Source organism: Polypterus senegalus, chromosome 16 (genome assembly GCF_016835505.1).
Source record: "Polypterus senegalus isolate Bchr_013 chromosome 16, ASM1683550v1, whole genome shotgun sequence".
Taxonomy (NCBI): domain Eukaryota; kingdom Metazoa; phylum Chordata; class Cladistia; order Polypteriformes; family Polypteridae; genus Polypterus; species Polypterus senegalus.
This window is the reverse complement of record NC_053169.1, coordinates 5,998,667-6,023,266: the sequence shown is the minus strand read 5'-3', so window position 1 is coordinate 6,023,266 and position 24,600 is coordinate 5,998,667. Positions and strand designations below refer to the sequence as shown.

The 24,600-nt window shown below is 44.4% G+C and overlaps 2 protein-coding genes and 1 pseudogene across 2 annotated transcripts in view; 2 read left to right on the top strand and 1 right to left on the bottom strand.

Moving 5' to 3' along the window:
* The first annotated feature begins 1,297 nt into the window (after window positions 1-1,297).
* On the top strand, window positions 1,298-2,137 carry LOC120516952 (annotated as a pseudogene).
* A 5,957-nt stretch (window positions 2,138-8,094) lies between these two features.
* Window positions 8,095-22,483, bottom strand: morn2 (MORN repeat containing 2). Its single transcript, XM_039739068.1, has 5 exons — window positions 22,384-22,483; window positions 17,496-17,546; window positions 14,256-14,362; window positions 11,618-11,754; window positions 8,095-9,598 (listed from the first exon to the last, which is right to left on the bottom strand). The coding sequence occupies exons 1-5, from the start codon at window positions 22,388-22,390 to the stop codon at window positions 9,496-9,498; spliced, it is 405 nt and encodes a 134-aa protein (XP_039595002.1). The 5' UTR covers window positions 22,391-22,483; the 3' UTR covers window positions 8,095-9,495.
* Window positions 22,484-22,586: 103 nt separating this feature from the next.
* Window positions 22,587-24,600, top strand: part of dhx57 (DEAH (Asp-Glu-Ala-Asp/His) box polypeptide 57) — a 74,425-nt gene continuing 72,411 nt past the window's right edge. The window contains exon 1 of the mRNA XM_039739067.1: window positions 22,587-22,820. The gene's annotated coding sequence lies outside the window, so the exon portion shown is untranslated. The remainder of the gene's footprint in view (window positions 22,821-24,600) is intronic.

Below are 24,600 nucleotides of genomic sequence, written 5' to 3'. Positions count from 1 at the left end.
CACCTTGAGTAAGGCGTCAGCCGAATAATAAGTAATAACACAGCTGCTGCGGCTCGGGTTCAGAGTCCCGGGTTCAAGTCATGGACTGTGTGAAGTTTCTGTGTTCTATGGGGCTTCTTCTTCTCCATTTTTAAACTACAAATTCTGATCCATTTGAAATGCTACTGAACTGCAGAGTAGCAGCTCCCCAGGTGGCATCGTTTCCAAGGATTTAGCCCTGGATCTTCAGCTTCCAGCTCCTGATTTTCAAGATGGCAGACCCCCTTCTTTAATATGCATGGCCGATTGGCTTGACACTCCATGGAGGACCCTCCCCTTATTCTATAACTGCAGTAAACTGGAATGGGGGACCGTCCCGTACCAGTTCTCAACTAGCGGCACTAACTTGAGGTGGGCACTAAGCCCCTAATAATCGCTAAAGCTAGCAATGTCCCTGAGCTCTCCGCTGTCCATATGGAGTCTGCATGTTCTCCCTGTGATCCTGTAGGTTTCTCCATGTCCTCCTCCTCCTCCTCCTCCCACATTCCAAAGACAAGCAGGGCACATCTAAAGCCGCTTCTTCAAGCCTGCCAGCCCTGGCACAATGCGTCTATTTATTTATAACGTGGCCTCTCCGCTCATCTGCTGCTCTCGTGTTCGTTCCACGATTTCTGTCTTCCGCGCGCTGCCAGGAAAAGAGGAAGAGCGCGGCGCAAAAAATGCAGGGCTCATAATTCGTGTCACGAGTCACCGCCTGAGGACCCCCGAGGTCTTGTGTTTGGATTGTGTTTTGTGAAGGCCACGTCTCTCTCACAGTTTACAAAGTGGGCCTGGCATTCAGGAGCCCCCCCAGTGGTCCGATCTCAGGGTCTCATCCAGAAGGTGGGTTCACTAAATGGCTCGACTGGGAAGTGCTGTCATTTGAGCCCCGTGTGTGTGGGGGGAGTCAGGGTTCAAACGCTCTCACTTTCCATGTGGAGTCTGAATGCTCTCCCTGTCTACGGGCGTTTCTATGTTTTATGACGACTCCCGAAAACATCAGCCGGTTAGCCTGCTCACGTGTGCTGACTGAGTGAGTGTGCTGTCTGATGGTCCGCCACCTTGTGCCTCATGATGACCCAGGATTGGATCAAGTATATTATATGGTTACTATGAAAAAACGTGGACCTCCGGCCTTCAATTAAAGGGGCTTCATACAGGACTATGGGTCTGATTCACAGCAGCAATCAATGGGAAATGGCGGGGTGTCTTTGATGGGTCGCCACGGGTAGCTTAAGCAACCGAACTCTGAGAATTTCCAAGGTGGAACCCCTGTGGGATGACTGTCAGTGGTATTCCACTTGGAGGGAGACACCCCTCCCCTTGTCAGGACGGTAGGTGGATATTCTCCGTGGGGACCCCCTGTCTCTGCGTCGGAGAAGCACGGATGCAGAGAAGGCTGAACGCTTCTTTCGTTTGACGAAATACGGGCAGATAGCGAGAACATCGCCGATCTAACGCTCGAAGGTAGTGCTCCTCAACCCAACATTGATGGACGGATGTAGAAGTAAGGTTTGGACCGTGTCATAGGAAGTGGTTGCAATCTCGATTCTGCCCGCTTCCGTTACATGATGGCAGAAAAGCTCGGCATTCATGCATCAAGCTTTCATGGATGGATTCTAGGAGAGCATTGGGATTCTAGTGTGCCTGTGTGGAGTGGTGCTAATGAGTCTGAACCCAAATGTTGGCACTGACAAAGACCAGGAAAACTGGAAGGATGTCCACAAACAAGTGGTTGACAGTGTATATAAAATAATTGAACTGAGAGGATATACCAGCTGGGCAATAGGGTTAAGTGTTGCTGACATTACTGAGTCCCTGGTAAAGAACCTTGAGAGAGTTCACCCCGTATCAACTATGGTCAAGAACATGTATGGAATTAATGAAGAAGTATTCCTGAGCCTGCCTTGTGTTCTCAATAATTGTGGAGTGGCCAGTGTTATCAATGTCACATTGGCTGATGATGAAGTGGCCAAGCTGAGGAAGAGTGCGGAGACCCTTTGGAACATCCAGAAGGACCTCAAGGATGTGTGATTTGCAAGGCCAAATACCCGGTGCTGAATGTCATACTTGATGATTTGCTTTGTCTCTTGGTTTAACATTTACCAATAAAAGTCCATCTGTGTATTGTGTTGTATTGACCCCCTACTTTTGACACCCACTGCACGCCCAACCTACCTGGAAAGGGGTCTCTCTTTGAACTGCCTTTCCCGAGGTTTCTTCCATTTTTCCCTTCAAGGTTTTTATTGGGAGTTTTTCCTTGTCTTCTCAGAGAGTCAAGGCTGGGGGGCTGTCAAGAGGCAGGGCCTGTTAAAGCCCATTGTGGCACTTCCTGTGTGATTTTGGGCTCTACACAAACAAACTGTATTGTATTGTATTGTATTGTATTGTTTGCCGGTGGCTGGAAGTTGCAAGTATGTGATGACCTCCTCGTTTGTCGTTGTCATGTTGTGTATGTTTGGCAGGTCCAGGAGTCACAGCTGCTCAGTGGCTCTGCTGCATATTCAAGCTTACCTCTCATCACTCCCCGTCACTGAAGCGCCTTCTGTGTGTTTGGCTTGACGCTCAGAAGATGTTGCCACCGGAGTTCCTTTTTGCACCATCACAGTGTGTGTAGCATGATACTTTGCAAGCACAAGGATCAGCACAGGCCAGTTTGGGTGAGTGGGCATGAGAGCCTTCATCCTGGAGTTGACTTAATGGATGGTCATCATTATTTGAGTCAGCTAAGTCTCTCACAACACTAACCCCAAGCATAGTGTAACTGGGTGGAGCTCTGGAGGTCTGAAGCTGGACTCAATTGGCACCCATTGGCATCAATGCCACCTACTTGTGGCTCCGGGCTGCAGAGATGCTAACTTGATTCCTGAAGGCCTTTGTCTCTCTTTGTCGTATGTGCATTCTGATCCCTGTACTTGATGCTCAGCAGATGTCGCCGCTGTTGTTTTCCTTTCTACTATGTCATCCCATGGTTAAGTGACAAATGGAATGACTCCCACAGAATGTTGGGGTGCCAGCCAGGCCACCCCGTTTAATACTGACAACGAAAAACAGAAAAGAAATGAGAATTTAGGTATGTTTAAAAGCTGTAAAATGTTTATGCCTTTTGGCTTGCTCTCTCTCTCAAGGGTGGGGATCGATCTGTTCTTAACTATTTTTCTTTTTGTAAAAACTTGACTGCTTTGTATGGAGTGTAATAAAATTAATAAAAATAAAAAAAAATAAAAAAAAAAAGAAATGAGTAAACGAAAGGAACGGGAGATCGCTTGGATTAATGCCTCGCTTGGGCTTCATTGTATTGGGGTCAGGATTTCGGCAGAGCTCCGTACCCCTAAGCTGATCAGGTCCAAAGGGTGAGGCCACCTTCTCTCTGCTCTTATACCATCAAGACCACATGGGGTTGGGCTTCTCTAGCTTAGTTTTACTCATTGGCCAACTTCTCTGCACCATGAGGGGGAAAAGGAGACAAGAGCGCTGGCGACAGTGCCCCTTGTGGTCCCGGAGAGGTACTGCATGCCTCAAGTGAGCCTGGCAGGCGATTCTCTAGTGTGCATGAATGACAACCCTCTCAAGATGTTTGCCCGATAAGTTTGCAGAGGTTGCCTCTACCCCAATTTGTTGCTTATCCGGCACGTATAATGTCATAAGCTTTAGATTAGCACTTGAGGTCAAGGGCCGAGCCACAGTGGTTCACAAGTAATTGTGTGACAGACGGACACAACACTTGTCATTTTTGTCATGCACATGCGCATGGGAGGCAGCTGGAAGGACCAAAAGGAGGCAATTCCACGGCAAGCCAGGAGTTGGTGGGGCGCAGTAAGCCTCTTTCTTTTATTCCTGTAGACTAAATGTGGGAAATTCTGCCTGGACCCAATGATGTCACTTCCTGTTCCAGCCATGATGACAGTCAACTTCCGCTTGTGAACTCAGTTCTGTGTTGGACTACGACTGTACACGACTGTACTACCACTTTCAATTCTTCACTGCCTTATTCAAATATACGAGTGGCTGCCCCAAACCTTTTCCTGTGTCCTGTATATATATATATATATATATATATATATATATATATATATATATATATATAATATGTATGATATCCATCCATCCATTTACCAACCCGCTGAATCCAAACACAGGGTCACAGGGGTCTGCTGGAGCCAATCCCAGCCGACAGGGCACAAGGCAGGAAACGATCCTGGGCAGGTTGCCAGCCCACCGCAGGACACACACAAACACACACTAGGGCCAATTTAGAATTGCCAGTCCACCTATCTTTGGATTGTGGGAGGACCCACACAGACACGGGGAGAACATGCAAACTCCACGCAGGGAGGACCCGGGAAGCGAACCCAGGTCTCCTAACTGCAAGGCAGCAGCGCTACCACTGCGCCACCGTGCCGCCCATATGTATGATATATAAAATAATTTATATATATGTGTGTGTGTGTATATACTAGCTGTACTAATCATCAAAGACAGATTTAAATCTAAGTAATAAACATAGACCTCAGCATTAGTATTGCACCATCTGTTGGAATGCATTTTGCAATACATGTGATAAAATCCCAACAGATGGTGTGTCACAAACTTTTGTGATAGTATGTGTCACCTGCCCAAATGACAAATGCAATGCATATGTTTCTGTATATTCCATTTGGCATGGGATTTGTAAAATCAGTGTTAAGGTTTGTGCCATCTGTTGGATTGACAAATGCAATGCATTTTATTATTGCAAAGGTTTGTGTTGCGTCATCTGTTGGAATGACAGAGACACGGCAACTGGACAGACATGCAAATATGCAGACATACGGAGACTTGGTGTTTGATTACGGTGGACCGGTTATATGCAAGTCAAGTTGGACTCCCCTTTAACCAGAAGGGTTTACAGAGAGCGTTTATCAGGGGCTCCCCAGAGCTTCTGATTTGGCCCACGGTAGTTGATGTTATGATCATCTCTGGCTTACAGAGCCTTCAGAAAGTAATTCTGACTCTTTCACTTTCTACACATTTGGTTAATTTGTAGCCTTGTGTTAAAATCTTTTAAATTCATTTTTTTTCCTCACCAAGCCTTCATCATGCAGGGGGAAAACTTGGGGTTGGGTGGCAGGATTGGCACTTCAGTCACTATAAGAAGCCTCACTCTGCTGCTGCACTCGGGTCCTAATTTGCGCTCCTGAGGTGGTTTGTCATGTGGTGGGTGTGGCCTGTTGTGTAGTGGGTGTGGCCATGCGCTCTTTGTCTCTCAGGGCTGTCACTCTGATGTTGGCCGTTGCTCCGATGCGATGGCCCCTTTGCCTGTGTTACATTTCAAGTCCCCACTTCATGTTCTTCGTGTTCATTTGTGTTTTGTGGGTGGTCCCTTAAGAGGCGGGGCTATCTGACACTCACCAACAGGAACTGCCTTCCATTCTATAAACCCAGAGGGTTTCCCACAGTCCCTGGCGGTTCATTGTGAATGCGCTCCGGAGTTGGTGCGCCATTTGGTGTTTTGCTCGCCTTGAGCTTTTGGACATGTTGCTCTTTTTCGACCGCTCTATTTGGATTCTGTATTGGGACGTTCTTTGACTTGTTTCAGGCAATTCCATTTTTTCTTTGTGCTCCATGGAGCTTCATTTGGTTTGGAATACCTTTTTGTGTTTATTTTAGAAACACTTGGTGCTTTCCCATTATGACAAGCCGGGGTTTGACACTGATATCCCCCTCTATTGAAAGTGTTTGGGACAAGGTGCATTGGAATTCTTTAGCGCTTGCGACTCCTACTTCTTGACATAAACACACCGAACATCCTCCTAACAAAATAGTCAACACCAAAATACAGAAATGGGGACCCCACCCACCGCATCACATTTAGCTGGATGTGTGCCCTGCTGGTTAGATAGGTGGACGTCGACACTTAACAAGAGGAAAAAAGAGCAACATGCTGAGCTGCACCGATACAGCAACATGCCGTGAGGCCTCACCCCTGAGGTCATCCCCTTAAAAGGACGCGGCACAAAGACGCTTCAGACTTCCAGTGGTCTTCAGATTAGCGGAGAGTGACGCAGAACTCGTAACAAAGTCAGCATTCAGGAGGCACAAACAAGCATGAAGCCAACAACGTGGGCCTGAACATGTGCTGTGCGGCCATCTGATAACAAAGAGTGAAAGAAGGTCAACGCGCCAGGGAAAGGCAGAGTCGAGATGAACTCATCCTGGCATCTCCTATACAACGGCAAAGTCCTTTTTTTCAAACTAATCCTTGGTCTCCAAAATATCTGAAACACGATTTTGAGGGTTTTAGAGAATGTGGTGCTTGCACTTGTTTTTAGACCAAAAGTGTTTTTAACAGGTCAGGTCAGGTTGCCAGCACCCACCACATGACGAAACACCTCGGTTGACAACCCTCCTCGTGCAGACATGGGGTCCAGTCCCACCCTCCAGAAATGACCCTCTATCTGCCACAGCCAGGTGTTATGTGGGCATCCCCTTGGTCTGCTCCAGCCACTCGGGTCGTCAACAATGAGCTGGGTAATGGCGCCACCTGGAGGTACTGCTGTAACTGACGCTCCCTCACAGTGCAGGTCATGCGCCTCATTCAGGACTCCATGAGAAACACAAAGTCAAACCAGCGGCACCCAAGGATTCCCCGAAGAGATATCTTTAAAATCAAATCATGCTGTCCCACAATGCCAGCTTGATTCTTCTGGTGGCACTGCCACATTCTGGCTGCTGTTTTCCTGGCTGCTACGTTGTTCTTGGGCAAGGCAGCTGGGAGTGTGAGGTGCGTTTGTGCATGCAGGGCCCTAAGAAAGTCTACAGACCGTCATCTTTTTCACACTTTGTTCTGTTGTGGCCTTGTGCTAAAAGCTCAATGACCCCAGAATGACAAAGAGAAATCAGGATTTGAGAAATGTTTGCCAATTTATTAAAAACTTGCTGTCCCCCGGTGGCTCCACCCACATAGCAATGAAGCAGGACAAACTTTAAAAGTCAAAAAAAAAAAAAATGTCATTTTGGCCAAGTGGAAAGTCAAACGCTGGCACTGCTTCTGATGGGAGAGCGTCACCTGCATGGGGAGAAGACTAGTGATGAGCGAGCATGCTAACCCTAACTCGAGTCTCCGCCACACACGTTTCGCGGGTTGGAGACAGCCAATCAAGGGGCAGGTAAGTACTGCCCTCACTGTAATGCCAGTAGCCATGTCAGGTGCTGGCACTACCTTGATTGGCTGGCCGGAACACGTCATCGGGTGCTATATATGCAGGCACTGGCATATAATGTTTTAGAGCGTCAGCTCACCTGCAGGCACTGGCATATAATGTTTTAGAGCGTCATTTTTCCTGTAAAATTGATTTTTTGGGGGGTTTTGTGCGTGTTTTTCTCAGTCTGTAAAAGTGGTGTACAACTCAGACAAACTGGTTCCCAGCAGTGACTTGGAAGTCCAAGATGCATCCAGACATCGTTCCCATGCTGTTCCCGGTCCATCAGGGTGGTGTTTCTGTCACTTTTTGACCTTTTCCAATGGACCAGGCACCCTCCCATCTTTAGAGCTGGGGGTGCCTGGTTGTCTCCCATTGACTTACATTATACTATAATATTATATATATTATATATAATTATATTATAACATCGCGATGTGTTCGGATCAAACACTCGAACACTTTGGTGCTCGCTCATCACTAGAGAAGACCACAAGGCCGTGATATCTCAGCCAATCAGCAGCTACCCTCTAAAACACACGGAGCACTGATCTCTCTCTCAAAAACGTCAAATGCTACTTCTTAACGATCTGTAGATGATGATGTCTGCTGTACAAACAGGTATCGCTGGCTAAGTGGAGGCGAGGTGCGCTCTAACACATGGCGATAGGTAGAGCAACTCGAATGGAGGCTGGCGCATGAGTGAGGAGGGTCCTGCCTGGCTCCCTACTCCTGTGGTCCCGCCTCCCTCCCCTCGGCCCGCAGCCTCTCTGTCGGATTTGTGCAAATTAATCGGTGCCGCAAGTGAACTATGATACTCAGTGTGATGAGAGAAGTCGCAAAATCAACTGGTATGTTCAAGGAAATTCTAGAAGAAACCCAATCTAAATCCATGAAGTAGTTCTCTCATTTGCTAGCTAAGCAGATGTAAGGTACACTCCCCGAGGCTGGCGTGTGAGTGAGGAGGGTCTCGTCCCGCACCCTTAGCCTGCTGTGTGTCTCTCAGGTTTGCGCAAATAAATCGGTATCGCAAGCGAACTATGATTCTTAACGTAATGAGAGAAGTCGCAAAATCAACCGGAATGTTCAAGGAAATTCTAGAAAAAAACATCAATCTAAATCCATGAAGTAGTTCACTCGTGCAAAGCGGACAAACAAATGTTGGATTTTATAAATATATAAATATAGATATAGATAATAAACTGATCTATCCCACTAGCACTAGCAATCAAAGCCTTAGCTTTGGCTCAGGCGCATCCCGCTGTATCGACCATCGCTGAGATGTTCCTCCACCTTGTTTGGAGTCCACCTGTGCTCAATTTAACAAACTGGATCGATTAGGAACGACACACAGCTGTCTATAGGAGGTCCCCCAGTTGAGCAAAAACCAAGCCATGAGGTCCAAGGAGTGTAAGCAGGTTGGTGACAGGACTGTGTGGAGGCTCAGATCAGGGGGAGGTTACAAAAATATTTCTTCAGCATTGAAGGCTCCCAAGAGCCCAGTGGCCTCCATAATTATCAAATGAAAGACGTTTGGGAACAACCACAACCCTTCCTAGATCTGGTCGAATGGCCAAACCAAGCAACTATGAGAGAAGTGCCTTAGCCAGGAACCTGAGCTCCAGAGAAGCTGTGTAGATATGGGAGAAACTTCCAGAAGGACAACCAACCACTAAGCCTTATGGCAGAGTGGTCAGGCAGAAGCCTCTCCTCAGTAAAAGACACATGAAAGCCCACTCGGGTTTGCAAAAAGACACCAAAAAGACCCTCAGGCTATGAGAAACAAGAATCTCTGGCTTAACGAAGCCAACATTGAACTGTTTGGCATCAACACTTGGGTGTCATGTTTGGAGGACACCAGGCATGGCTTATCATCACCTTGCACAGTAGCATTCCAGTGGTGAAGCATGGTGGAGATCACATCAGTTAAATTGGTGGTTCTCTTGTTGATTTTGCTTCTTATCTACAATAGAAGCCGCTTGTCGCTCAATCTACCAATCCACATAACTTACTTCTCTCAAGATCAGGATGCGACACAACCGTTTCCATGCGTTATCTTTTATAATCGCAGCACAGGAGGTTGAAGTGGTCACACAGTGAGTTAGAGGTGAGGACTGGACTGGCAGCCTGGTAGTTTTAGAGTCCGGGGGCCTCACCACTTCATGGCTACACCACACTGCCCACCCGCATCAATGAGGTACGGGACGCTCTTTGTATTCTGCATCACAAACCTAAGAATGATCTGTTCATATGTTAAAGCCTGACAAGGGCACACATGGGGTCATCTCTCCTTCTTCTACATTTCCAGCTTAAGCTTCAGTCCAGGAGCTGCTTTGTTATAAAACTTGCCTGTCCACTCCAGCCCTTTGGTGTCAACGTACAGACCTTCACCTTGAAGCCTAAAAATGACAAGCAGAAGAGGAAATGCATCAGTAATTTCAATGTTCTCGTAAGGACGCTTCTCCTACTGCACTGCGCTGCTTTTTGGAGTTTTATTCTCCTCTTGTAGGCAACCCCTGGCACAAAACAGAAACCCATCCTGGACGGGGGGAATCCAGTCCATTGCAGGGTCCAGCAGGTTTGGGAATCTATTTATGTGTATAGGAGCTGTCATTACAGGATGAGGGATTTTCTGGCATCCTGGCTGGCATGCTAGATGGCACTTTACCCAGCCAGGACGCCTCCCAGGGCCAACTGTTCCCTCCGCATGATAGGTGGCAGCACATCTCTGGTGGATCTCCCATGTATAGACCCATAGGCCTGCATGGGGGATGTAGTTTTGATGGCTGGCCCTGCTGGGTTTCGTGGGAGCCACCAGGGGTGTGAGATTAACCAGAAAGATATTCCATTAAATGGGTATCACACTACACCAAATAAAATGTCATTTCTTGCTGACCTTTTTTTTTTTTTACAAGTATATGCACTTCCTGGCCACTTTATTAGGTACGCCTTGCTAGTACCCGGTTGAACCCCCTTGTGTGTTCAGAACTGCCATAATTCTCCATAGCATAGTTCATTCAACAAGGTGCCTGAAAACTTCCTCAGGGATTTTAGTCCATATTGACATGACAGCATCGTGCAGTTGCTGCAGATTTGTTTGCTGCTCATCCTTGATGTGAATCTCCCGTTCCAGCACATCCCCAAGGTGCTGTACTGGATTGAGATCTGCTGACTGTGGAGGCCATTTGAGTCCAGTGAACTCCTTGTCATGTTCAAGAAACCAGTTGGTTGATGATCTGAGGTTTGGGACATAGTGTGTTATCCTGCCGGAAGGGGCCAGCAGAAGATGGGTACACTATGGTCATTAATGGACGGAAATGTCAACAACAATACTCAGGTAGGCTGTGGCAGTTAAACAATGCTCAATTGGTACTAAGGGGCCCAAAGTGTGCCAAGAAAATATCCCCCACACCATCACACCACCACCACCAGCAGCCTGAACCTTTGACACAAGGCAGGATGGATCCCTGCTTTCATGTTGTTGACGCCAAATTCTGACCCTACCATCAAAATGTTGCAGAAGAAATCAAGACTTGACAGACCAGGCAACATTTCTCCAATATTCAATTGTCCAATTTTGATGAATTGCTGCTTCAGTTGACTGTTTTTAGCTGACAGGAGCGGCACCCGGTATGGTCTCCTCCTGCTGAAGCCCATCTGCTTCAAGGTTCCTCATGTTGTGTGTTCAGAGCGGCTCTTCTGCACACCTCGGTTGTAACGAGTGCTTATTTGAGTTACTGTTGCCCTTCTATCGGCTCAAACCAGTCTGGGCATTCTCCTCTGACCTCTGGCATCAACATGGCATTTTCACCCAGAGAACTGCCGCTCACTGGATATTTTCCCTTTTTCGGACCATTCTCTGTAAACACTAGAGATGATCAGCAGATCAGCCAGCACTTTCTGAAAGTTCTGCTTTCTACCCCATTCTGAAGCAGGTCATCTTGACAGTGTCTACATTGACTTGCTGCCATGTGATTGGCTGATTAGGGATTTGCGTTAACAAGCAGTTGAACAGGTGTACCTAATAAAGTGGCCTTGGAGTGTATAATGAAATAAGGAGAGAGATCAAGGTCACATCACAGCTCAGGGGATTCGAATAACAGGTTACCTTCAGATTGGTAGGACACTTACATGACATTTTCTAATGGGGAATCCCTATTTGCCATAGCAAACAAACACACCGTCATTTCCGCATTTTACTTCTAAACAGGAACAGTAGTCTGAAAAGATGGGCAGGTGGAAGTTAGGGAGGTCCACAGGTGATATTTTAAACTTTTCAGGTGATAGGCCTCACCCTGAAAGTCTTGTCAAGTCAAACACGAGTGCAGTGTATTTTGGGAAAGCTAACGTATTTAAGAGATAGAATTGCAGGCTTTTACAATTGTTGGAGCTCATAAGAGGCCATAAGTTCTACTCACTTGTTTGTGTGGAAATCTCCGATATATTTTGAACCATCCTGAAACATGTAGATCCCTCTTCCATGGAAAGTGTTGTCTTTGAATTCACCTTCATAAGAAGCACCAGACGGGTGTGTCAGTCGTCCTGTCCCATTCATCTAGAATTGTGAGGAATGTGTTAGTCGTGGCAGTTAACCGAGTCCACATTAATTATCAGAAGAGAGCACAATTACTGATAACTGAGAACGAACTAAGGACGCGATTCTATGGCAGACAAAATAAACTCAGTAATACAGCCGCCGAGGAGCTGAGCAGTACGGCAAAGCACAAGGCTGACGTGTGCAAATGTCATTCATTACACTTACAGTGCCACCTCGAAGCCACACTTCGTCCACTCCACCTCCAGCTGCAGGAATACGACAACGAGTGTGCCATACCAGTAAAGTGCCTTGGGATAGATAGTGGCATTGCAGGGGAGTGCTCTCCCATGGACTCTCTCATATACTCAGATATGGGGATGGATATTTGACCACAAGACAAGGATTATATTTTTATATGACGTACATTAAAGAACCATCAACAACATATCAAATCAAGTTAATAATATATCGAGCGTCACCCACGTGGGGAGAAAAGCACGTGGCCGTGATATCTCTGCCAATCAGCAGCTACCCTCTAACACACATGGAGCTCTGATCTCTCTCTGAAAAATGTCACACGTTACTCCTTAACAATCTCTAGATGATAATGTCAGCTGAACAAACGGGTATCGCTAGCTAAGCGGTGGCAACAAGTGGCAAGAGGTATGGTGACTCGAACGGAGGCTGGCGCGTCAGTGAAGAGGGCCCCGCCCGGCTCACCACTCCTGACGTCACGTTTTCCATTCCCTTCAGTCCGATGCGTCTCTCTCAGATTCGCACAAATAAATCGGTACCGCAAGAGAACTACGATACTTAGCGCGATGAGAGAAGTTGCAAAATCAACCGGAATGTTCAAGCACTGCGGTGGGCTGGCGCCCTGCACGGGGTTTGCTTCCTGCTTTGCGCCCTATGTTGTCTGGGATTGGCTCCAGCAGACCCCTGTGACCCTGTAGTTAGCATATGGCGGGTTGGATAATAGATGGATGTTCAAGCAAATTATAGAAACAAAATTCATCTAAATCCATTAAGCAGTTCTCTCGTGAAAAGTGGACTGACAGACAGACAGACAGACGGACGTATAGATTACTAGCTGTGTTACCCATCTAAGTTGGACTGAAATCAAAAGGTATTTTCCCACCACAGGAGCCAATGAGTTCCTGTACAATGTAGGCCCTGCGCCACTTCTCAGGTCCCTGGCCACTTTTGTGTTGCATTCCCACTGCACAGCAGGAATGGTATGTGACACACTGGTGAGGCCTCATCTGGAGTCCTGTGTGTAGTTTGATCTCCAGGCTACAAAAAGGACATAACAGCACTGGAAAATGTCCAGAGAAGAGCAACTAGGCTGATTACAGGACTACAGGGGATGAGTTATGAGGAAAAGAGCTGAGCCTGAAGGAGATGAAGAGGAGACCTGAGCGAAGTGTTTAAAATTATGAAGTGAATTAGTCCAACAGATTGAGAGTGTGGTATAGCGGGTCCGCTGCTTCTAAAAAACGGGCCAGTGTTTAAATCCATATAGCCGTGTCGTTGTCCATGGGTGCGATTGCACGACCGCGAGGAGTTAATGAGGTAGTTGGAGCGAGTCACACCTGCACGTGCGGGTGCGACCATTCTCAATTGCTTCTTTGGCTTCCTGTGGCGTGTGATTAAGGCGCTGCACCCACAGAGGTGCGGGGGGATGTATATATACGGGTTGGCACCAGGATCAAGGAAAAGAGGAAGAAAAGGAGGTTAAAGGACGTGAAAGAGCAGTCTTAGCAGCTATGATCTGGCCGCCTGGAAGGAGGAGACAGCACAAGCTGGGGCCCCGCAAAGTAGCGTTTGGCTGTAGCGCTCTAGGGGCTAGTCCATCCCATTGAATGATCGGGTGGAGTGGGATGAGCAAGGCAGGTGTCCTCCCAATGGATCTGAGGAGCGACTATGGGAGCGCAAAGGAAGAGGGGAGGAGAGCCAACCTCATACGGTCTGGCCGTGATGTCCTTAAGGCAGCCAAGACGGAGGTCGGCCGAAAGGAGCTCGTTGCTGTTGGGTCTACGGGAGCAATGGGTGAGCTGGGGAGAATGAGAGATGGAGGTGGGCTGAGAGAGTGATGAGAGAGACTGCATTTGAATTTCTGATTTTAATGGATTTATTTATTTTTATTCTAACTCCTTTGGACATTATGGAACTAATATATGTAGTTTTTGAACACTGCACTATTGGCTTTGTTTGGACACAACAGTTTGTTTTAATAAAAGCACCTTGGCATTTTTTGTATTATCCTCTGGTTTCATTTGAGAATTGTCCTCATATGTCAGCTCATCTCGGTGGCATTACCGACGGTGTCGGGTTCAAGAGCTCCCAGAAGTTGGAAGGGAGCATGGAGCGAACCCGCATCGTCACAGACAGTGTTACTTGGAAACTTGTTGGTGCCTTTGAGGGGATCATGACCCCCAGTTTGATAACCATTATTTTCAATCACTGTACAAGTCAAATTTCAAACCAGTGGTTACCACACCTAGGAATTGTCTTATTACCTTGTCATCTTCCCATTGTCCAGTGTAAATGACCCCATTGTAGGATGTGTGCGTGCCATGGCCACATCTTATCACTGTTCCATCAGAAGATTTTACGCATTCTCCATCTGTAATACAATTTAATTCCATAAACACAAAGATCCACCATACACGCAGAAACAACAGCTATAATGCCTTCAAATTCTTGTGTAAATGAGGATGAAAAGAAAAAGTGAATACAACACAAACAAAAGCTAGGGTTGTCCATATTACCAACATGTTACGACTACATGCACACTTCTGCATTTCTATTTAAAAACACAGACAGTAATCTTTGATTTTCTCTCCTCTGCCACATTATGATTGGTGGTTTTAACCCCTGAAAATGAAGGCGTTTGAAAATGTTCTCCCGGGCCGTGTATTTCTGAAATCGCTGGCTCAACATTGCAGCGTGGATGGATGAAAGTGGAGATTCAAGAATGCAGACTCGAATCCCGCTCTGATTGGTTTGTGCCTATTAAAGGCTTTTCCCCGATTGGATCCTGCTTATTATAACATCTCATTCTCTGATTGGTCACCATTCACAGAAGAAAACCGCTTTCAGTCATTTTAGTGTGGGCAGAGATACTTTTGGAAGCAATGTGAAAACACTAGTGCCGTATCTCATCCTGGGCCTCCCCTAAATGGGGTTCAAGTGCTTGATTTGTGTCTTTGTTGTACATTTTTGCTTTTCTTGTATGTGTTGCTATTGCCTTTGTTTATGATTTGTATTACTCTTTCCCTTTTATGTATCTGTATATATTACTAGGGTGTTGTACCGTGTTAGCCATTATGGATGTAGTGAGATGTTAAGCAAATTGACGCCTTTTATTGACTAGAAAGATTACAATATGCAAGCTTTCAAGGAAACTCAGGCCCCTTCTTCAGGCGAGATGGAATACAGAAACTGGAGTTCCCTGTACTTATATAGACACTACGACAAACAACACTGGGAAACTTTTAAGTGAGACATCTTAGATGTAAAAAATTAATAGCCGCGCCAGGCTAAGATTCATTTAGTCTCTGCATATAAACCCGTGTTATGTTTCTTGTGTTTTGTGTATGGCCAATCACCACCAGGACCTGCCCTCTGCCCTATAAACCCAGAGGGTCTCTCATAGTATCTGGAGGTTCGTTGTGAATGCGCTCTGGAGTTGGTGAGTTGGTTCTTGTGTTTTGCTGTGCTTGTGCACTTTTGGCTTCATATCTGGATTCTGTGCTGGGACTGTGTTTGCTTTGGATTGCCTTATTCTTTTAGACAACTGCTTTGTGTCTCTTGTGTGCTCCACAGAGTTTCTTTTGTGTGACAGAGCATTCTGAGAAAATCTTCTTCTTCCTCTTCCAGCTGCTCCTGTTAGGGCTCACCACAGCAGATCATCTTCTTTCATATCTTCATGTCCTCTCCATCTTGCTCTGTTACACCCATCACCTCCATGTCCTCTCTCATCAGATCCATAAACCTTCTCTTAAATCTTTTTATTCTGTGAGGATTCTGTGGTTGGCCTTATTCTAGCTGGGGTTTGGTGGTATACAGCCCCTAGTGGTCATTTTGGGAAATGTCTTAGAAGGATTTGGAATGCTTAAGTTCATGAAAGGTTGAGTGGATAGAGATTGTCCATCCATCCATTTATCCAACCCGCAATGTCCTAACTACAGGGTCACGGGGGTCTGCAGATTGGCACGGGTGTACCAGAGCCAATATTAAGGGCAGCCTTTTGGCCACAACCTGATGCTATTTGACGATGCATTGGGAAGTGATCTTCAAAATATTGACATTGATGAAGAGATCAATTTAGCACCGCGTCCACACAAAAGGTCATCTGGAAGTATGTCATGTGGAATTTAGCATGAATGAGTGCCTTTGGGATTTCTTCACGGGCATTTTCTTGCTGACACTGCACTCAGTCTTAAGTTACTAATGACTTCATCATCATCACTTTTAAAAACGAAGATATTTTGTCTGTGGAATCATTTTAGTGAGTCAGACTTTTGTTGAACCCCCATTTTTATGGTAGAGCTGCTGAAGTTTGGCAATTTTGAAAAAACGCAGCTACAGTCACATGTCTTTCATGTTTGAGCAATTCCAGTACACCTCCAATTTGTCTTGAAATAACATCATGTACTGAATGACCTTCTTCTCTTCAAACTAACCATCCCAATTTTGCACAGCCTCCGTGTGTCTGCCAGTCTGAACGCGAGTAACTTCTGGCCGCCTACTGTCTACAAACAGGGAAAAGTAATCGATGGCAAGGAATTAACCAATAGGAACAGGCCAAGCGGGGTGGTCTTTGACTTGATTGACATGTGACAAAATCATCACGAAGAGAGGCACTGGGATATAAATAGCACTGGCATTAAAAGAGCCATTCGGAAGTGTGTTGTTTGTGGAATAAAAACGGTCTTTCGGATACCAGGCCACTGTGAAATAACACCTGTAATAATAATGAAATAATGACTTTGTATTTCATAATAATTAGATTAAATTTTATTTAATTATGCATTTTTTCAAAATTTATTGACTCATTTTTATTTTTTGCATGTAACTAATTATTTCATGATTGTCATTTTATTTATTTCATTTTGGTACAAATGGTATTCCACATTTTATTGGGAAAAATAAATAAACAGGAATATATATGGCACAGACGAATGCATGTCTGTTGTATCATAATGGAGAAAAACTACAGAGTTTTAAAATGGTTTGTGTCTTAATGACTAATATATTCTTGGGATGAGAGCCTTTCCTTTACTATTGGCCAACTCGCCTCTAGCCTCATCCTCTTTGGCCTCCTCCCTTCCATCATGGAGCCCCTCTTCACCCAGTCACCCTCTGCCTTTTGCTCCACAAGGCTAAACCACCTCATTCTGTTCCTCCTCAGCGTAACAAACTATTACCTCCACACCTAATATTTCTCTTAAGTCAGCGTTTCTGTTCTTCTCACTCCATGACACCCCTCACATCCACTTGGCCTCACCAATCTTTCTAGCTTTGCTTTATTTTTTTCCATCTTCATTGGCCACGTCTCCCACCCTGCTCCTCACACAGCTGTCATAAACAATTCCCTTCAACGCCAGAGAGACTCCTTAGGAAGCAGGAATGGGGGAACGACTTCTGGAATTTTTTCCCTGCACCTCTCATCCTGGTATGCTTACTAATACATTGACGGCATTTGCTGTGTTGATTTTGTTGGTCTGCTTCATGTACCACACACAGTTACTCACCATATCTGTCGCCATTTGCAAACATGAAAGAAATCTTCAGTGCTTCAGATTCTGCTCAAGAACAAAAACATAAGCAGGTGTTATAAAACAGTATAAATGTAAATGGGGGGAAACTGACGCATGGGCAACTACAGTCAGTGACACAAACTACAGTCATTGGGGCACATTCTTGACTTTTGTCTAAATTTGTCATAAGAGCTTTAATAATAATGATGCAGTTCATTGATCATTTCTTGCGTTTATTTTATCCGTGTTTCAATATTACTCTCCTGTTTGAATTTCTGCTGCTGATTGCTAATCTGAGACTATTTGATACAACTATTTACAATATTAATTTATTTATTACCTAGTCTATCAAGCTTTCTCTCCCTTTTCTCTATAAACTCTACCAGAATGTTAGACATTCTTTAAACTCGGCTCTTCCTGCTCCATTTATAGCAGTTAGACAATGTTAGGATACTAGAGAGTTCGCAACCCAAGTGTAAAGTATCAAAAACTTCCAAAAATGTCCACTAGATGGGCATAGTCCCATCCAACCCCTGGCAAGATACAAACATAGGATATTTTTAAAAGCAAAAATCCTCTATAATGACATGTAGCACAAAAAGGGAAAAAGGAGTTGCCAGCAATGGCAATGGCCCAGTACAAAAATTTAAAGGCATTGTCAAAAAACAGCAAAAAGGTCAAAGTTCCAGAAATCAAAAAAGACAAAGAAATAATCATAACACTCGCCAGCCCCCCAAGTGCATTCCAATGAACCGCAAGAGACTGTGGGCTGACCCCACATTTATAGGGCTGAGGGCAGTCCCATGCAGTGATGGACAGGTGGCCCCGCCTTTTAGGGAACCACCCACAAAACACACAGAATGTAACCAAAGCATACATACTGTACATAAACAGACAAAATCAAATAGAAAGGAAAATACAAAGAAACAGAAATAAAACAAACACAAACGAGTGGATTGAAGCTGAAGGATTTGAACCCCCCAGCAGGGGAGAAACCCTGGCTGAAATATCACAAACACGAGGTGTTTGGCTAATCTTATTAGCAATAATGGCAGGAAGATGTACAAGCCCATTTTCTTGTCGTTTCTTTCCTAGAATGTGTCAAATGTGGACTGATCTTCCAGTGGATGAAATGCTGGGTTCAAACATTGCTTCTTTAAAATTTAAGCTGGACAGGTTTTTATTTCTTAGATAATATCGTTGTTTTACACTATAGCTTCAGTATGTCACCGTTTTCCATTGATTAGCTATTGCTTGGCCATTTCTGATACTTTTAAGGGGTTTTGTTTTCCTTTAATCATGTCTTCTCTGTTTCCCTTTGGGGTTCTTGTGGTCTTTCCATTCTGGTGGGTAACACAGTCGGTTTTATCTCTCTGTTATAAAAGAAAATCTTGAGACGAGACTATTGCCAAGAGATTTGGTCAAGTCCCGCCCTCCTCTCCACCATTTCCGATTAACGGCCTACGCCCCACGGTCCTCTCACCTCTCATTTGTGTGAATGCTTTTGTCAGACACAGTTCCTGCACTCTCAGCTCTTATACATTTTTAGATTTTCCTCACTTTAAGTTCCCAATAAAAGAAGATGTATTATGTCCAAATCTTATTGAAGAATTTCATTCCGAAAGGTTATCAACAGAAGAAATGAGTACACGGGCAATCCTAGCAACGAGAAACAACGAAGTCAAACGAATCAACGGCAAATTTGTCGATCGGTTACATGGCAAATTGGTTAAATGCGTATCAAAAGACACTGCTGAAACAGTTGTGGTGATGGTGCGGAAGATGAAAACATCGACTTATAATATCACAAAGAATATCTACAACCATTAACACCATCTGGTCTTCCGCCGGCCGAATTACTGTTGAAAGAAGGATGAATCGTAATGTTATTGCGTGATTTATGTCTGAGCGATGGGCTATGCAATAGGACAAGATAAGTTGTATTCAAAATTGGTCAAACAATTCTGACATGTAAAATTTTAACAGGCGACAAGAAAGGTAATGTAGTACATCTTCAGGGGCTAACATGAGACACCAAAGGAGATCTTGATATGCCATTCATATTAAAATGTTTACAGTTTCCCATTAGAGTAGTTTTTACTATGATAATTAACAAATCACAGGGGCAAACATTCGAAAAAGTCGGTTTATTTATTAGAGAGAAAGAAACGAAATTCACTCATGGGCAGTTATACATTGCGTTGTCACGATGAAAGTCCAAACACAGAATTAAAATTCAGTGCAGTATTCACGAAAAGTTCATTCGAAACAGTGTTTTAACTGAAGATTTACAGTAAAAGTGTAAGTTTAAAAAGTATTTGCGTGTTAATTTCAAAGCCAAACAGAACAAAATCGTGTAATGAAACAAATACCTCTAACGCAACATGAAACATAATTTTCTTTCAATTTATTACGTTTTACTATTTTTTACTATGGTTAATTACTCCCTGTAATGTAAAATAGTTAATTCTATTATGCATATGTAACAATTCCCATGAAAATAACAATCTGTTTAAATTGTACATCCGCTTCCCCATACGTGAGTGGCAGAGTCGTGAAGTGGCTAGCACATAGAGCCCACCCAGGGGTTGGCAAGTGACGCGAGCAGGGGGCAGTGCCCCCTACTTAAATAAATATTACTCTGGTCCCAGTGTATTGAATGCCAAGTAAGGACGTGTCAGTGGGCATATATTCTTGGCCACAGCTTGTAGCCTACAATCCTATCAATCACTGGAAAGCAGACAACGTCTCATTGACTTTTGTAGAGGGCTGATTGCTTGAGTCAGAAGACATTCAGCAAAGAGCCTCCTGGGATATAAGCATATAGCTTCAAGCCTCCTCTTCACATCCTTACCCCACATATTCATTGCCTCCCTTCGTCACACGTCCATATCACTTCAACCTCCTTTCCCATACCTTCTTTGTCAGAGTCAAATCCATCCATCCATCCATTCATTTTCTAACCCGCTGAATCCGAACACAGGGTCACGGGGTCTGCTGGAGCCAATCCCAGCCAACACAGGGCACAAGGCAGGAACCACCGCAGAGAGTCAAATCCTTTCACTTATTTAATGGTGAATTCACTTTAGTTTTTGCTTGGTTTGAACTTGAATATAATGTAGCTTTAGCAAAGATAAATGTAAAATGTAGTCCCACCCCGTATAAGTTAAAGGAAATGGAATGTTCTTAATGTTAACTCCGTGAGAGGACAGCTAGAAAGAAACATGAACTTGTCAGACAGATAGGCATTAGCGGCACTAAGTTTTCTGGTATGTGTGATGAATGAGGTAACATATAGAAACCTTAACAAGTATAACATAGATACCACACACAATTCTTCAATTTTTTCTTGGCGTGTATTGTGTGAAGTGTTCTCTTTGAATTTTTACTTAAATCTTTAAAATGAAAACACTTGGACTGTGGAGTTTTTTTTTTTTTTTTTTGTACAAGTCATACTGCTGCTGGAGTGACTTTCTGGTAACCGTATCTGAACTCTTTGGACACCCTCGACAAACGAAGCTGCATTCATAAATTATCTCCCCCACGTCTGTTGTACGTCGGATTGTCTCATTTCTTACTCTGTTCATTTTTTTTTTTTGTAACTTCGCACATCCATCTCAACATTTTCATTTCTGCCACATCCAACTTCTTCCCCTGCTGTGCGCCATTTCCTACCCATGTCTCAGCTCCATACTTCATTGCTGGTCTTACCACTGTCTTAAAAACCTCACCTTAATTCTTTGATCACACAATATTCCTGATACCTTCTTTCAATTGTTCTGTCCACACTGCACTCTCTCTTATGTCTGCATTTCATTCTCCATCATGGGTTAGCACTGATCCTAGGATATTAACACTTGCTGTATCCATGATTTTCAGTAGCTCCCCCTGCAGGCTGACTTCTAAATCCTGAACATCATTAAACCTCAGATATTCTGTCATCTTATTATTATTTGGTTTCAGTCCTTTATCTTCCAAAGCCCTTCTCCACTTTCTCCTTTCTGGTGTTACACAACCCAATGTCATCAGCACAAAGCCTGCACCAGGGGGTCAACACATCCATAAACCAGATTGAACAACTACCATAACCTTTATTTCTATAGCATGTTTTCATACATGTAGTGCAAAGTGCTTTACAGGATGAAGAAAGAAAAAATATAAAAATAAAATTAGGCAATACTAATTAACATAGAATAAAAGTAAGGTCTGATGGCCAGGGAGGACAGAAAAAAAAACTAAAACAAAAAAGCTCCAAAGGAAAAAAAAACAAAATCTGCAGGGGTTCCAGGCAACGAGGCCACTTGCCCAGCCGCCACTAGGCATTCTACCTAACATAAATGATCTCAATCAGTCCTCATGGTTTTCAGGCTCCATGTGGAAGAATTAGACGATGATGGTCATGTGGACCTCTGGCCTTCAGACTGAAGAGGTAAGGACTTCAAGAAGTCCCCTGGGACAGACCACCTCTAACTGCGGCTACCCCAGTCTGAGTCCTCATTCCCTCATACATATCCTGGACAATCTTCACCTACTTCTGTGCTAGTCCGTTCTCCCTCTTGACGGGGCACTCTATCATAAGCCTTCTCCACAGCAACATCCGCCATATGCCAACCTTTTTTCTCGATGCGTCTCTATCAGCTGTCTGAATGCAAAGACTGCAGCAGTTGTTCTTCTCCCTGGCATTAACCCAAACTGCCCCCCATGGTGGTTTTTTCCCTATGCCTTCTCTCTAAATTTACATTGTGTGTGACATCAGACATAGTTTCCACGATCATGAATATCTCCCTTCCCTTTGTACGTTGTGTACGAACAATCCCACTGTTCCTCTGCTTCTCTACGTTCATAAATCTTCTGTATTAAATCCCACAACACAGCTACTTACCGGCCATGAGTCCGCCTTAGTAAGAATCACACGAGATTGTGTTCGTATGCGACAGCAGAATGCGGCGGCTCGTAGTTCGCAGCAGCAAAAGGCAGGACGCCGAAAACATCTCCATGGCAACGCGCGCTAAGGAGGTGGTGGAACAGGCGGGGGAGGGAAAAGGACTGCTTGACCCGGAAGAAGTTGCCGGCCGTGACCTCTTCCACTGATCCCGTACAATGAAGGGGAGTAGAAGGGCCGAATTTGCAAACATGAAAGCCTGCGCATAACTGCGCAATTACCCACCTCCCGCCACCTAGTGCATCCCGCACAAGCGGCCGCATCGACGTCTGTAGAGTTGCGAGCATTCCTGACGAAAAGCAGCGGCGTTGAACCTGCAGCCGGCCCGTCACCGGATTGATGCTCTTCTTTGTTGCGGCGCTGATAGCGGTACTCCGGTAATCTTTCCCATTCTGCTTTTTCCTGTGTGCGTGTGTCTGTGTATGGTGATGTTACGATCTGTCTAAATAACGTATGAGCTCAATTAATGGTTAGTTGTTCGTTAAAACTAACAATTCGAAGCTTTGTAGACTGAAAAGAAAAAAAGTGTCTGTGGTGCAACGTGCGGGCGAGGAGTAGCAACAAAAAGAAAATGAAAAGGGAAAAGCTTCGGGTCGTTCAGACAGACAGTGCAGCATAAATATGAGTGTAGAATTTGTCTAAAGTCAACACCCCAATGCCTGCCCCTCCAGGTCCTAACTTCTTGTACTCCTCCCACCCCAAGGAAGTGCCTCCCATGGAGATGACGCCTCATTGATCTCCGTGGAATGCCATTCAACGCTTTGGTTCCTTTATCTTCCATCTTCTTTCTTAAGGATGCTCACCAGCACTATCCGCACCGAGCCTCCTCTTCCATGTGGTATTTACATTTATTTGTATAGCAGACGCATTTTTCCAGAGTGACTTACAAAAGAGGTCAACATAGTCAAGTAGTCATCAGTCTTGGGGACTGCATGGGAACAAGTGTGACAGGACAAGGGTACACAATTGATCAGAACAAAATACAAGTCAGTTACGGGTTGTAGATTATAAAAACCTAACGGCTTTGACAGAAATTGACCAGATGCCATTCATTGGCACACTTGAGTGGTCGAGAAGGACCTATGAACCTGTCGAGTGAGTGTCTCTAATGCTTCGTAGGCAAGCATCAAGGATTTCAACTTCAGTTCACATGTATTGGTGTAGCGGACACTTTTATCCAAAGTGGCGTACCAAAGGGGTCAACAGCATCAAGTAAACCTCAGTTTTGGGGACTGTTTGGGGCACAAGTGAAGAGCTTGGAACAAAATACAAGCAAATTCCAGCTCCTAGATTATAAAACCCTTACAGCTGATGTCAGTTGGACAGAAATTCATCACACAAGAGGTTCTTTAGACACTTCTTACCTCTTTTAGGGCTAATTATTTTTTTCATTTTTGTCCCAGGGCTGAATATTTTTCCATCAAAGTACACAACACAATGTTTTCACACATAAATCAACATACAATAATTATTTATGACAGATGTCACTCTGTTTAGTGTTCTGTGAACCTCTACAGCAGGGGTTCTCAACGTCGGTCCTGGGGACCCCCTGTGGCAAGCAGATTCCAAATCAGTGACAACACCTTATAGCACTGATCTCATTTAATTAGCTGGTATTTTTTTTTCTTTTAGTAGACATTCAGAAAAGCATAGCAGCATGATTTTTACATTTATAAGACATTTATAAATATTTCTGCTTTTGCTCTAGATTTAAATGCTTAACTCTCTTTTGTTGATATTTTGCCCCTTCTCTGTGCAGTTTTCCCCCCTTCCTAATGACAATTAAAAATGAGCAGATCAGACACCCAGGCAAACAACACAGAATAATCAAAGGCTGCAGCTACTTTAGAGTCAGACCCACTAATTAAATGTAAGTAAATAATGGATTCATTAAACAATTAGAACACCTAGAAAAGCAGAATGAAAATCAAGATGAAAATACTGTTAAAAAGGAAAAAAAATACATTATTCCTATATAACTGCTTGGTACATTTTAATATATATATATATATTTTTTAGCAAACTTAGTTTTCTAATTAATATATTGTTCCTTAAACACAGAACTTGGGAAATATCAGTTCACTTAATTAGCCCAGGAGTTCAATTAAAAACAAGCTGGTTGGAACAAAAACCTGCAGCCACAGGGGGTCCCCAGGG